The sequence below is a fragment of the Chinchilla lanigera genome, unplaced genomic scaffold (genome assembly GCF_000276665.1).
Source record: "Chinchilla lanigera isolate Chin_1 unplaced genomic scaffold, ChiLan1.0 scaffold00070, whole genome shotgun sequence".
NCBI lineage: Eukaryota > Metazoa > Chordata > Mammalia > Rodentia > Chinchillidae > Chinchilla > Chinchilla lanigera.
In genome coordinates, this window is record NW_004955471.1 from 937,999 (window position 1) to 952,413 (window position 14,415).

General features: G+C 35.8%; 1 protein-coding gene across 2 annotated transcripts in view; it reads left to right on the forward strand.

Moving 5' to 3' along the window:
- The first annotated feature begins 6 nt into the window (after window positions 1-6).
- Inpp4b (inositol polyphosphate-4-phosphatase, type II, 105kDa) overlaps window positions 7-14,415 on the forward strand; it is a 353,691-nt gene continuing 339,282 nt past the window's right edge. For both annotated transcript variants that reach the window (XM_005400857.2, XM_005400855.1), the window contains exons 1-3: window positions 7-108; window positions 6,367-6,575; window positions 8,507-8,551. In XM_005400857.2, coding sequence (XP_005400914.1) covers window positions 6,485-6,575; window positions 8,507-8,551 — 136 coding nt within the window. In that variant the 5' untranslated portion in view covers window positions 7-108; window positions 6,367-6,484. The remainder of the gene's footprint in view (window positions 109-6,366; window positions 6,576-8,506; window positions 8,552-14,415) is intronic.

Sequence of the window (14,415 nt, forward strand, 5' to 3'; positions counted from 1 at the left end):
GCTAAGGCAGCTCCCAACAGTGATTTGTGCTTTTCTTGCCATGTCTTATTTCCAGGATACTTTCTCTATGCTCCTATTCTGCTCCCCATCTTTCTCATGAGCATCTGGGTGAGATATATAGAGCAGAGATTTCAGTATGTGGAGGGGACCATTAAACTGTGTCTCGGGTACTAGTCTATGCTCTCATGCTAGCTCAGAGCTAACCTTTAGTAATTCATGAAATACTCACTGAATTCTTACTACTAGCTTATTTGGGGTTTAATATCATTTCTTCTCATTCTATATTCCATAGAGGCATCTGTTTTAACTTAAACTGAAGCCAGTTAGTTGCCCTGAGACCTCATTTTTCTTCTTAGTTAAGGAAAAGCTGTGACTTTATAGATTACTCAGCCTTTTCATGAGATTAGGATGGAAGTAATACTCTTGATATCTTTGTATAATTCTACATGGAAGCTCGACCCTTCCATATCTATTTTCCCTGTCTGTGGTTTGTTTTCTCATTTTTTATTATATCTTTCGCTTCCAGAACTTTTTAAAAGTTTTAATGTAGTCAAATTTATTAATCTTTTCCTCTCTGGTCTGTACTTTAAAAGTTGATTTGAGAAAAAAAATGTGAGGCCAATGGGAAAAATATCCTCAAGCTTCTATGCCTTACTACTCAGATTATGCTGCATTTTCACGTCCTTCTACCTTTCTCATTACAATGGACCCTGTCCTTTAGAGCTTTCCTTGTCTCATCAGTCACTTTCCTCTGTCTTTAATTTCTCTCTCTTTTCTCATGCTTAAGTCCTTTCAGCCTTTAGGCATGCTCATGTTCTCCCATCACTGAGAGATAAAGTCATCTCCTAACCCAATGGTCTTGTCTACTTGAGAAACACCTGCTGAGCAGAGTGATCTCACATCCTGTCCACACTTTTTGCAAGGAATCCTTCTTGGTCCCCTTACATATCTTTCTGTCTTGCTAGTGATTCCTTACACCTCTTTTCTCATTACATGAATTTCTCTTTCATGACTTTATATATTCTTTTGACTTAACTCTTTGCTAATGATTCCCAAATATACATTTCTAGCCTTAATGTCGCTCATGAAAACCTAGACCCATGTGTGTTCAATTACTTTCTAGGTATTTTTTCATTCCACAACAATGTAGTTAAAACTAAATTCTCATTCTGCACTAAAATTCCTCCTCCTGTATTCTCCAGATGGCTTAAGTGTTTCACAGTGTATTGAGTGTCATGAGGTTTCCAGTTTTTCATAATGTTAACTCTTCACATCCCTTCTGAATTTATCACCAGTTAATTTTATTTGATGTCTTTCTTTGGAATTGTGGTTCTTTTTTCCATTCATCTACTTTTATTGATTTAGCCTTTCATTATTATTTTACTTCCTTAAAATGTGAAAACAGCCTCTAGATAGCGAAGATAATTGTACTACTAATTTCTATTAGTTCATCGAGAGGAACAGTTAATGCTTATATTATCTGACCAATCTTACATTCCTGTATCTGGTAATCAGAGTAACTACTCTGAAGATAACAATATGCAATATAATAACTGTTGTTAATTTCCTATCATCTTGCTTTGAAATTCTGCATCCTTTTTATTGTTTTTTTTATTACTCTCTTTAAATTTTTTTTTAAAACCTCCAAATAGGTTGGTTTCCTTATCATTATCACCTTCTAGTAAATCCTTTTTTTTTATTCTTGGTGAACTTTGTAAAATTCAAGCATGATTGCATCACTCTGCTGCTTAAAGTATATTTAATCTGGTTTATTTCTGTCCTAACAAGTAAGCCCAGTTTCTCTAGTTTGGCCAGCAGGCTCTTCTGCTACCTGACCTTTGCTTATCTCTGTAATCTTTATGGCAGCAAGAAATTCCCATTTTTGTTAACCAAAAAAAGAAAGGAAGGAAGGAAGGAAGGAAGGAAGGAAGGAAGGAAGGAAGACAGAGAGAAGGGGAAAAGGGGGAGAGGGAGGGAGAGGAAGAGGAGGGGAGGGAAGGGTTGATAGGCAGGAACTCAGGAAATCTTCAAATCGAGTTCCAGGAAGGTATTCATTGGAATCCCTCAAAGGAGGATTGAGGCTAAGAGGTGAATGCAGAGGTGGACTGCATTTACTAGTCCCAGTTCAAGCAGAGTAGCTCTGCTGTTATCTCTATGTTATGTTAATCATTTTATTTTATCTGGGAAAAAATGACATCGCTGGAAAGGAACTGAAAACAAAAACAAAAAACTTAAATTGGTAAAACCAATATTGTACATTTCTCCCAAGTGAATTGCTACAGTTCATCAACTTGTCTTATTTTTCCACATCTTTTATTTCTCTCACTCTGCTGTCTTGGAATGCCAATACCTCTCTCACATAGTTAATCTCCTGGACGATCTCCAGTGAAGTCTCCCTAGATTCACTGAACCCTTGCTTGGGTGCTCCTCCCTGCTGCTCCACACCTTTTCCATTGATACCAAGTGCTACCCCTTTTGTAGCACTTATATTCCATTTTATTTATTCACTTTACTTTCTCCTCCTAAGATTGCTTTTTCACAGCAGAGTCTCAGTCACTTATTTATTTTTATCTATTTGGAAGACTATTCTGTTTATAGCTGATCTGCTCATTGTAAAGACAGAAATAAATTGGGATACTAAAAGATATTCTATATAAAACATCATTTTAATTAACTAAAACATTTCAGTTTGTGGCACCAGTGATGTTTCAATTTTGTTGAAAGGACTTTCTCTTTTTTTTTTTTTTCTGTGACTTTATAAGTACCTACCAGTTAAGCACAGGAAAACAAAACAAAAATAAATAAATATGTTTTTAACTTTCCATCCACTATTGTTTGAATCAATATTTTACAAAGCCATCTAAGCCATATTAAAAGACACTCATTCTTTTTAAATACTTTTCAGCTGGCCTTCTCTTTGCCCATCTCTCCCTTGCTGAGGAGAGTCTCACCTGCCCATGTGGCAATGGTAAATGAAACTTCCAATTCTCACACTATTACTAATTGGGCACTGTTATCGTTTACTAGGGCATGGTGATCCTAGCTCTGTCGCTGCTCCCTGCCTGGCTGGAGGAACCTACAGACTGTCTTATCTTACCCTAGCTTGTACTATCTCACTACTTCTGTCTCACTTTGGCTTGGATGGAGGAGAAATCTACTAAGTTTTAGTCAGATATACAATCTATGTTTTTGTGCTGGGATGTCATTGTCCCAACTTCTGCTGCAGGGTTGTCATATACCTTTGTCGGGAAGCCCAAAGCTGACTTGCTAGCTTTTAGCTCTACTTTCTTTTGATCTCTTGGAAGCCAGGTAGTCTCTCTTCAGGCCCATCCATGCAAGGAGAGGTGCAGAGGGAATCCTAGGTTTAAATGTAAGCCCTGGGCCTCTGCCCATTTACACGTGGATCTCCTTATACTTTGGAGAGAAAGCTTTGTGTGCAGACAGGGGTAGTGTGAAATGTGGCTCCTTTCAGATTTACGCTGGGGGACATAATGTCTACCTGCCATCTACCAGCAGGCTTTGTCACCGGCTGTTACCCTTGGCTCCTTTGCTCATCTATGTCTAACTCTGGTTCCAGTTTCATGAACATCAGGAGTATATTCAGCTCATCACAGAAAAATTCTAGAATTTGACCAACCAAATGTAGCTCTGTACTGTTGAATGAGAGAAAACAAATTTACCATATCCTGTTTTCTCAAACCTAATTGTTTTTCCCTTTTTTCCCCCCACGAATGATAACTATCATGGATCCATAGATGGTTGTAAGGAAAAGACTTTTTTAAATAAGTGGCATTATTTAGTACTTGCAGACTGACTGTCCTTTTCACAAATTGCTACATGTAATTATTAAGAGACCTGATGTCTTTTTTGCCCTGTTTTCATTTTCTGTAGTTTTTATTATAGTTTCTAGATTGTTCTTACATGTTTCCATAAAATTCTCAAATTTGATGAGAACTGTGTTATATGTTACTATGATAGAAAGAACTATGATATTAACAAAAAACACCATCACAGCTCAGGAAATTTCCATAGCATTGTCCTATACTGTAATTCACCACAAGATCACTCTGTCCTGACATCAAGATGCTGTGTGAATTGCTTGTCCCTAAGGAGGGAGCAGCATCTCACTGTAGGTTCCTATTGTCAGATGTATCACATTGACCCATTCATCGCGTAATGTCTGTAGTTTTTCCATTTGTTAATAGTCTTCTTTTCCTAATTAGCTGTACTCGTCTTGTATGGCTTTTATCTGTATGTACAAGATTGTCCTTTTAGTGTGAAGAATACAGAATACTAGGAAATACCATTTTGGCAGTGGTCAGTGTGATACATTGTTCAATTTTACATAGTTGAACTATAGCTACCAATAAAATGTTTCCTTTAAAGCAGCATAAGAGAACTGAGAATATTTTCTGGTAACCATTTGGCTTGTGATTCTTCTGAGTAGGGCAAAAGACATGAGACCTGGACTGGGTAGTCAAGATGCTTAAAAGTTGTCCCTTTCAATGTACTTATGGTGTGCAAAACCACAGTCTATTCTTGTGCATGATCACAAAAACCAGAAAATTTCCAAATTGACACAGAACAGGAACTGTTGCACCTCACCAAAACCAAAGTCAACCATCTCTCCCTTGGTGAAATGCAATTGTTTTCCGGGAGCTTTGTCACCAATTCCTTCTAAAGTGCGATTTCTTGTAACAAGTATATCAAAGCTTAAATTAGTCCTCAGTGCAACAAAGGAATGATGAAAATGTAAGCTCAAAGGTTATTACATGAAGCTTATTTTGTATAGTTGGCTCCATTCACTCTAAAATTCGAGTTATTTTCCCTTAGTGAACTAGTTTGGGCTGGGGGTATATGTTTCAGCTCTCTCTTCTCATCCGCAAATAACACAAGTACAGAACTGACATTTATTTCATAAATTGTTCACCATTATTGTACTTAATTTCTGATTTTCAAGGACACATGCCTACTGTCTCCTGTAGGTTCCTTTTCAAATTTTGATGGTAACTCATGAGGGCTAAAGATTGAATTTATGGCCAAAAAATACAGTGAAGTCAAAAAAGTTCTTATATCTAAGTGACACGTACATTGCAATTTGGTGCAGGTATTATTCCACTGTTGGCATCTGTCCTTCAGAAAACATGATGCAATGAACATGTTCATCCATTACAGAAAATACTTTTAAATGTCACAGTTTAAAAAGAAATTAGTGGGCATTACCACAATTCAAAACATAAAGTTAGATTTGTTATACTGGCACAATAGCCATTTGTCCCAGAAAGTATTCTTTTTATCATTAGAATCCAATACACATTTATCTGCAACTATATTGTAATGTTTTCTAAAGGTTTGAGACATATTCTGGATTTAATTTTTGTGAGATGATTCTTAAGACTTGAGCTGAATTATAAATGAAACTGCTTTGTGAATAGCAATAGAATGTGAAGCTGTTGATTTGTGTAGTTTGAGACCACATCAGTATTCCAAACCAAACTCAATTGTTGCTATCTCATTAAATAGCACTGGGTAGACACTTAAAGATTTTTACACATTTTAATTCATCTGGTAACTTGATTTAAAACAACATTGATTTTTTTCAATTTATTCTCGGTCATGTATATCATGCTAAGTATCAAAATGAATTTGTAACTATTTGAGGCTGTCTGCATAAATTTTTGGAGAGGGTTTCTTTCCCTATGCTAATTTTCATCAATTTGCTATTACTTTCATTTCCCCTTGAGCTTTAGCTTTTTAGAGTTATTATTCATTCTTTTCACCATATACCAGGATCATTAAACAATTAAACCTTTATCAGGCAGAATAGCAAGAGACTCTGTGGATAATAATGAGGCTAGAAGCTCTCCTGTTCAACCTGTTGGCCCATCTTAGAAGAAGAGTGTCATGCCAAATTATCTTTATGTGGTCATGAATAATGTTAACAAGGGTAGGTGTAGAAGCAAGGATAGAGGGCAATTCTAATGGCAGGAATGATAGAAATACTCACCTTGCAAAACAGGCTAATGCCTTAACAAGATGCTGTCTCTTCTTGCTGCTAAATTAGGTACATATTAAATGAGTAGTCCCAATACCTATCTGCTATCTAAGAGAATTAACTGAGAGAAAAAGAATATACCTTTCAGGATTTAGAAGCCTGTCATGAGGGCATCTAGCAATTACTTAGAACACACATTTAATCTATAATGTTTGGCGCATTAATTGTGTGAGTTGTTCTTCAAAGTATGTGTGGAATAGGCAAGAAAGATTACTTGAAGCAGTTGTAGTTTCTACCTATTTTTAAAGTTTTGGCTTTATATTGAATCGCAAAGTAATTGAGGTCTTCACTTGTGATGTTTCTTTGCACAGAATTTCAAAGTGGGAAATCAGATCTTTAGTGAGAGGAGACACCTGTATTAAACCAGAGATCAGTGGCTGGTGACATTGGGATAAGAATACTTAGGAGATTAAACCTGTGAAGGTTAAAATGGAAATCAAAGAGGAAGGGACATCAGAAGAAGGCCAGCACTTTCTTTCTGCATCCCAGGCCAACGATACTGACGGCACTCAGTTCACAAGTAAGTATGTGTGTGGCTCTTCCTGTAACTCTCTAAAGGAAGCAGGTGAGACTGACTCAACACCAATGCTGTGCATTCAGATTACCTAGGTATGTTTCCTGTGCAATGTTTACTTTTGTGTTGTGAATGTATGATGTGCCACATGTCTTTTACCTTGAGTAAGACAGATGATACACATGACATAATTATCAAATGGTAAATTTAAGTTCTAAAGGTATATTAATGCACTAATAGAGACATATTCTTAAATAATAAAACCTAAACTCTAGAGTTTTATGCGTGACACACCTTCCAGGACACCACTTAGACACTACTAATACTTAATGGTATTTTTTCTTTGGGATTTATATATTCTTATGTGGGATTGTTTTTTAAAACACATAAATTTTCTTTAAAATCAAAAGACATTTGAGTTGAAAGCATCAGTGAAAATTTGTTACACAAGACACTTGGACTGGTACTGCTCTACGAGAGAGCACAGATTCCCATAAATGGAGCAAGCTTAGAGATTTGGCCAAGTTTAAATTTGATCCTTAGAATGAGTTTCTGTGGAACTCAAGTACAATCATTGGAAGAGCTGTATGTTTTCTCTCATGCTTAAAATTCTAGGGCTTAGGTTTTATTGTTTAGTATGAAATGTGTCTTTTTCTTTCAGAAGATTTCTGTTGCCCAGTTACTTAACACTGACAAATGTAAGCTTAACCTTCTCATTTAATTTACATTATAAAAATTATCTTTAGAAAATTATATCAGTTGCTAAATTTGCTTGTCAGAGTTTACAGCAGCATTAATTATTAATAACCTTTTTAAAAACCAAGACTATTTGAATTTTACAAAGACCTACCTATGATTGTCCCTCTAACCTTTCTTGAGAAGTCTAAACTTGTTAACCATAGCATTCTTAAATGTCAGCAGGAGGGAACAAAATAAACAATTATCACGCCGAAAACAATGTTAGTGTTGCAAATAAAAACACTAGTTTCACACAAAGAGGTTTTTTTTTTTTAAAAAAATGTACTAGTGATCAATACCAATAAATTTAAATAGCATCTGATGAATGCACCAGCAAAAATAAACAAGAAAAAAAATTATAAGTTAGTTTGTTGACCCAGTTACACTTATTACCAAATGGTTTACTTTTCCACACGTTTTATTTTTGCTTCTCTGGCCACGCATGACTTGTAGTGAACGGGATCCCATTTGACTCCCAGTATTCATTCACTGTGCTCCAGGAAGACCCTGCACAGTATGTGGTCCCCAGCACCCTCTTCCCACTTTATCACCTACTGCAGCTTGATCATTCCCTGTGCTGCCATTAGATGTTTACATTTCCACACCTTTGTTCTCAGACTCACTTTTCTTCTTACTTGATCTTAAATCATTTAGCCATTTTGTTATATTTTTTACACATCGATAACAAATGAAGTAGAAACAATTAGCAGAATGTTGATTTAACCTGTCAATAAAAGAGCAGAATAACTAGCACCATAACAAAGCCCACCAGAGCCTTTTGGAGAATTTTAATGATTTTCTATTTACAACAGGTCAGAGTGGCTTGAAAGAAAATCCGTTGAAGAGAGTACTTGGGAGAGGTGGTTCTTTTTAAAGGCTCTGCTTCTGTCTGCATGTTTCCAAAAGAAACAGACGCAGTTGAAAAATATGTTTCTTATTTGTCATGGTTACAAAAATAGCATTTCTCAGTTTCTTTATGTTTGCAGAACTAAATGGACCAATAAAATCTTTAGTCACAAGTTCTGCTACAACATTATGCCCTCCCCCAACAGCATTCTACTATTAGGTCTGATTGCCCAAGTTTATTCATTCTGATAATTCCTATTTATAAACTGAAGTCAAGGTGAAGTCAGTAATGCAAATTCCCATTAATAATTAATTAAAATATTTAGATCTGAATTTACATCTGTTATTTATAGGTATTCAGAAGAGTGCAAATGAGCCGCAGTTGGAATTCACCCTTGGTAAGTAATTCCATCTTATTTCTATTAATAAATATAGTAAGAATTTGTATAAGTAGTTTGCAAGTTATAGATATAATAGTTAAATTATTCCATATTTTACAAACTTTTATGAACATTCTTCTGTTTAAAAATTCTTTCTGTAAGGTAGTTGTTATTTTTCCCAACTTATTAATAAAGAATCTGGGCTGCTGCATAAGTTAGTTTGCTGACCCAGTATTTAGTGTTCCTTGCTGAGAGGGATTCACCTCCTAATCAGGTATTCGCAAGTACTCTGTGCTCATCACTCGTTCTAACACTGTGATGGCACCTTGTTGTTAATCGATGTTGCTGCAAATCTGTCTACATTTCTCCCCATTGGACTGCAAATTGCATATAGAGCTGCACTGCATGTTTCTTTATAGTATTTATAGGATTCTTGTTCACTTTCTGTCTTACTCAGATATATTCCCTTACTCTTCCATACTAATTGCATGGACAGATCTTTGACACTTAGAATTTAACTTTAAATCCAAACTTTGACTTACTTGAGCAACTGTAAAGATCTCTCACATGTATATATGTGTAACTTTGTCCAAGGATGAATTCAAGGTGCATACTCTTGAGTACTCTTGGTCCACTATTTTGCTAGTGTCAGGCGAACGTGATAACCACTACCCTGTGGAAACACACACTGTTTTGCTAGTGAGTGGGAAATGCTTGTGCCCGAATCCAGTACAACTGCAAACATATCCTTAGGAAATTACCTGCAAAACAGTATTTAACAAGGGTTAAAATAGAGTTTATATAAAGTATTTAGACAATTATATGTTCTTCTTGTTGTGATTCTCTAATGGATAGAAAGGGCAGCAGTATCTTTCCATTTTATTTTAACTGCACTTTATATATTTGTAAATGCACATATTCAGTGCATAGAAACCAGACGCATTTTAGTAGAGAAATCTTTACATGTAAATAGAGATGCATTCTAAAGTTTTGGGGCAACATTATGTGTGTACAGTTTACTTGTTTTTAGTATGAACATGATGCCAATTTATTTTGTTTGATCAAAACATCCAACTGTAAGGTATAACTTATTGAGACAATAACTATACATAATGTGTCTTTCCATCATTTTAAAAATCACAAATAAAGCTAAATGGTGCTGTAAATGAAAGAATTTAGTTTTTTTCTCCCCAGTTATTGAGAAATAGGCAGAAGTATGAAAACTCAAGCTTTCTCGGAGATACCAATGACACTATACTTTACCTCCTAGAATTTTCAGATGGTTTCAAATATGAAATGAACTTATCTTCAGAGAAGGAGCTCAGAGGTAAAAGAACCCTAGGTACCCCGACTCACTGAGCAGAACGCTCACTGCTAGAGCATCTATGCATCTTTCAGCTTAGGGACAAGATACTCTTAATCACTTTTTATCTTTTTCACAGGCTTTCCACAAAGTGAGGATCTGTTAAAGTGAGGTGGTGTATTTCTGAACACAAAGCTTTCCTGTTGCATTGCTAGAAAGGGGAGTCTGGGAATTGCAGAACAGTCAGAATCGAGACATGGCAGTCAACTCTCCAGATCCAGCACCCCTGGGCAGAAACCTGCCTTTTATTTCAAATAAAAGAAGTCATCTTGTTCAGATGACTGAACAAGGGCTAGCTGTGTTATTTGCTGTGATGATAGAGGAGTTAAACTCAGTAGTGACGCTGTTGTTGCTTACATTTTTGGTTAAATTATAGAACTAAGGGATTTGCAGTTGCAAGGATTTATTCATGATTATGTTCTTCCACTTAAAAAATCAATGTTTGCTTTTCAAAATTATTCAGAAAATACACTAGAGTCCTTAAAAATAATTTTATCTTATCAAATGGTGAGCAATACCTGACAAATGAACACAAGTTTACTAAAGAAAATTGTTCAGGACCTTCAAAGAATTGTACTATTGATTTTGGAAGATATACTCCCTAAGCTGTTAGGCTTCTTAGAATTTTAAGGTCCTCAGCCATGCTGTTTATTGAAGACTTTTTGAAATTCTTTTTTAATCCCCATAAGTTTTACATATATTTCTGTCCTTTTAATCTTTAAGTTTATTTTTAACTCCAGAAATAGTTCAACAAGTTAATTTTCATGCACGTACTAATGAATAATGAGAGAAGAATTGTTTCCTAAAATATTTTCATTATTCAAGGCTGTACATATTTATTTAATCAGATGTGAAAAGGAATAAATTCTAAGAACAAATAAAAAAATATGAGAATTTTTCTCCCCAAATTTTTAATATGTTATTTTATACACTTTACCAAAATATTCAAATTAATGGAGAATTTGAGTAGCCTTGCTCTTTAAATTGGAGAAAAGATCACACTAAGCATTTTTCTTGGTGTTATATTGGAGGTTATTTTCCATGGAGATTTGTTTCTCTCGTGTCTGTGTACTGCTATAAAATCATATCTTCCTGAAGTTCCTCTGCTACATCTTTATTCAAGTAAATGAGGTAGGAGATGCTTAGTCAATTGAGCGAGGTAATTGGCTAAAGATGTCTTGATAGCACTACACAAGCATTACTGAAAAAGTGAATACCTCATGTTCACTGTTAAGTGTAGTTTGAATGGTTGACTGCACTTAAATTAAATAATTTATCCCTAAAACTGCACTCTGCATCCATATTTGTTTTCTTATTTCTTTGAATTAAGGACAACCGTTTAATTTTCAAAAAGAAAGAAAGGAAAATTAAAATCTGAGAGAATATGGACTTTGCTTATGGTTTAATAAAATTGCTTTCAATTAAGCAAATGTTTGAAAGTAGAGAGTATTTCTTAAAGTCCAGATAGATTTCCTTCTTGAAACCACTGTAGAAAATGTAGAGAGACGACTACCCTTGAATTGATATAAAAATTCTGTGAAGTATTTTAAGTTTATCCCCCTTGATTATGCTTTTAATGTTGTCTTGTGCCACCATTTGCTATCTTCAAAATTATTAGAATCTGAATTCAAAATCTTTATGTACATCACATGTATTATTAATCCACATCACCAGGTAGCAATCGTTATGCAGTACATGGGAGAGACTGGCATAGATGTGTTGATAGTATCACTGAATTCTTTATTTGACACTGTGAAGTCTTGTTCTTCAGTTTATATCTTGATGTCTGGTACATAAATAAGGTACAATGAAATATGCATGTTCCATATATTGATGAGTTTTGTGATTGATTATGATAGGAATGGAACATGGAAGCATGAGTGAAATCTCTAACAAGTAAATGTAATTTATTTATTAAAGTTATACTGTGAGAGGTGTAGAAGACTCAGAAATGAAGTAATTCCAGCTGGTGTCAGGTTCTATGTACAGAAAAACAAGGCACTGTGTAAAATACGCCTGGAAGAGAAGCACTGATTCAGGAGATACGGGATTATTTAAATACAGATGTCAATGAAGACACTAACTGTCCAAAGATCCTTACACAGAATGCGAATGCTGATTTGGAAATTGTCTGTTCCTAACCTGAGACGCAGGTACCTTTACAAAGAGCAAGGAACAGTGTAAAGTCCATATTTAAATAGCTGCTATTAAGGTCCTGATGAGAAGAGCAGAGTTCAAGTATAATAATTAGTTTACTGGCTTAACCAGACTTGAACCCAAGTTACAAATGGATGTGTTCTCAAGGTAAAAATAGCTACCAGAAAAACAGCAGGACAGTGAGGCACCATTTGTTACGATGCTGGAAGGCCAGGGCAGACAGGGACAGCTACAGCAAAGAATAAATGCAGAGCCAGGGAGATCTTCCACGCCTCTTGCACTTTCCCCTCCCTTTTACCTGTACCTAATGCCCTGGGCATGCAGAGAAGGATAATACTGCAGACTGGCTGCCAGGAGCTGCTGGGGACTAAGAGGTGCAAATACATGGAATGTGAATGCAACTGTTAGGACTTTTGCCCTCCATGAAGCTGCTGTACCTATTAGAATCAGTGTACTGTGTTATGGAATAATTTTTCCCAGAGACAATTTTTCTTCTTATATTGCCCCCCTCCACTTCTGTAGTTTTCTTTTTTTAAGAGTTGGAAAATTTACTGGGGAAAGGAATGGGGAATAGAAATAGTTCCTGAGAGACAGGAGGGGTCCTTGAGGGAGTTGCCCTCTTCTGTAGGTTTCATTAATGAATAAAGTAAGAGTAACCTGAGAGTCCAGTGACTTAACAGAGCTTTTATTCTTCTGCTTTCTCTAAAATAGGTAAATCCATATTAACTTCTATAATGATCCCTGATAAAAATCAATAGCAGGCCATGTAGCAATGTGTCACAGTTACCTGCATAATTTGGTCATGCATCATCTTACATTCCTAGGCATAGTTAACCTTCATTTCTGTTTCAACATCTCATTTCTTGGCTTTTCTCCTAATATATCAAACTCAGGTAGGATGATGGAAAATACAGGCATTATTACTTCATCATTAACTTCAGTTGGTCAGACTATGCATCTAGAGTAAAGCATACATTCTTTAGATGGAATACTAGGTTGTCGTTAATACTCACTGGGCAATCTTGTCACACTGCAGAATATAGGTTTTAAAAGCAGGTAACAAGCTGCATGCTCAGTGTGTCCTTGGTGTAACACTCTTGGGATGCATGTACAAAAGAAAAAGAATGAAAGAATAAGCATGAATGTCTCTAATCATGGTTCTCACCAGTGAGCAGAATTTTTATTTCCTTTATTATGTACTTTTCTATTTTCAAAAGTCTTTTCATTACACCCATACAAAGTTCATAATCGAGTATTTTTTTTCTTTTTAATAACCTGAGCATGCTGAACAAAAGGAGAGGCATATCTGAGGAGGTAAACATCAGTCTTTGCATTCAGTTAGCCCACAGTATAATTTGAAAGCTCAAACTAGTGATCCTGAAATCATTAGAAGACACTTGGGCTAAGCTATCATTTATGGTCTTTGAGACTGTTAGGGAGTAAGTAAAGAAGAAAGCAACTATGAGAAGTAGTGAATGAGGCTTACCAAGGAGAACTGACCAAATACAAATTCTGAGCGAAGGAAATAGGATTAGAATAGAGGAAAAGAGGAGTCCTTTCTAAACATGGAGAGCAACTTCAGTAGGTGCTTGATGTTTTATTGAAAATGAAGCTTTCAAATTCAGAACACATGCAAAACATAGGCAACAAACTGTATGCCTAGATACAAACAGGTATGTTTGTTGCTGTAACAAAATACCTGCAATAAACAAGTTTAAATGAAGAAAGATATTTGTTTGGCTTATGGTTTCAGCGGTTTTAGTCCATGATCATTTAGACCCATTGCTTTTGGCCTGTAGTGAAGCAAAATGTCATGATGGAGAGCAGAGGGTGGAGCAAGGTGCTCATCTCATTGTAGAAAGGAAGCAGAGAGAAAGACATGAAGGGACCAGGGTTTCAGTATCCCATTCAAGGGTATTTCCCCCAGTGAGTTCACTTCTTTCCACTAGGCTTCACGTCTTAAAGATTTTACTACCTCCTAACCGTGTCACAGGCTGAGGGCTAAGCTTTTTACCACATGGACCTCTGGGGACATTCAGTATCTAAACTATAACAATAGGACCACCATCTATAACAATAAGGACCGACATCTTGTCTTCCTAGAAGAGAAAGTGAAAATAATGTTTGGCTTGAATAGGTTTCTTAATTTATCTACTTCTGGTCCTATGGGAATAGTGGTATGAGCTTAAACAAAACAGTGATTCCCTGTGTTTTATAGAGAATTAACACTACTTTCACTCTAAAAGTCATATTAATTCTGCCCTACATAGTGTGATTAGATAGATGAAGCGAAGTGCTCAGCTTGTAGAAGCTCTACTTTCTCAGTGGAAGTAGAGAATTTAAGGAAAAAAAGTCTTGTGGA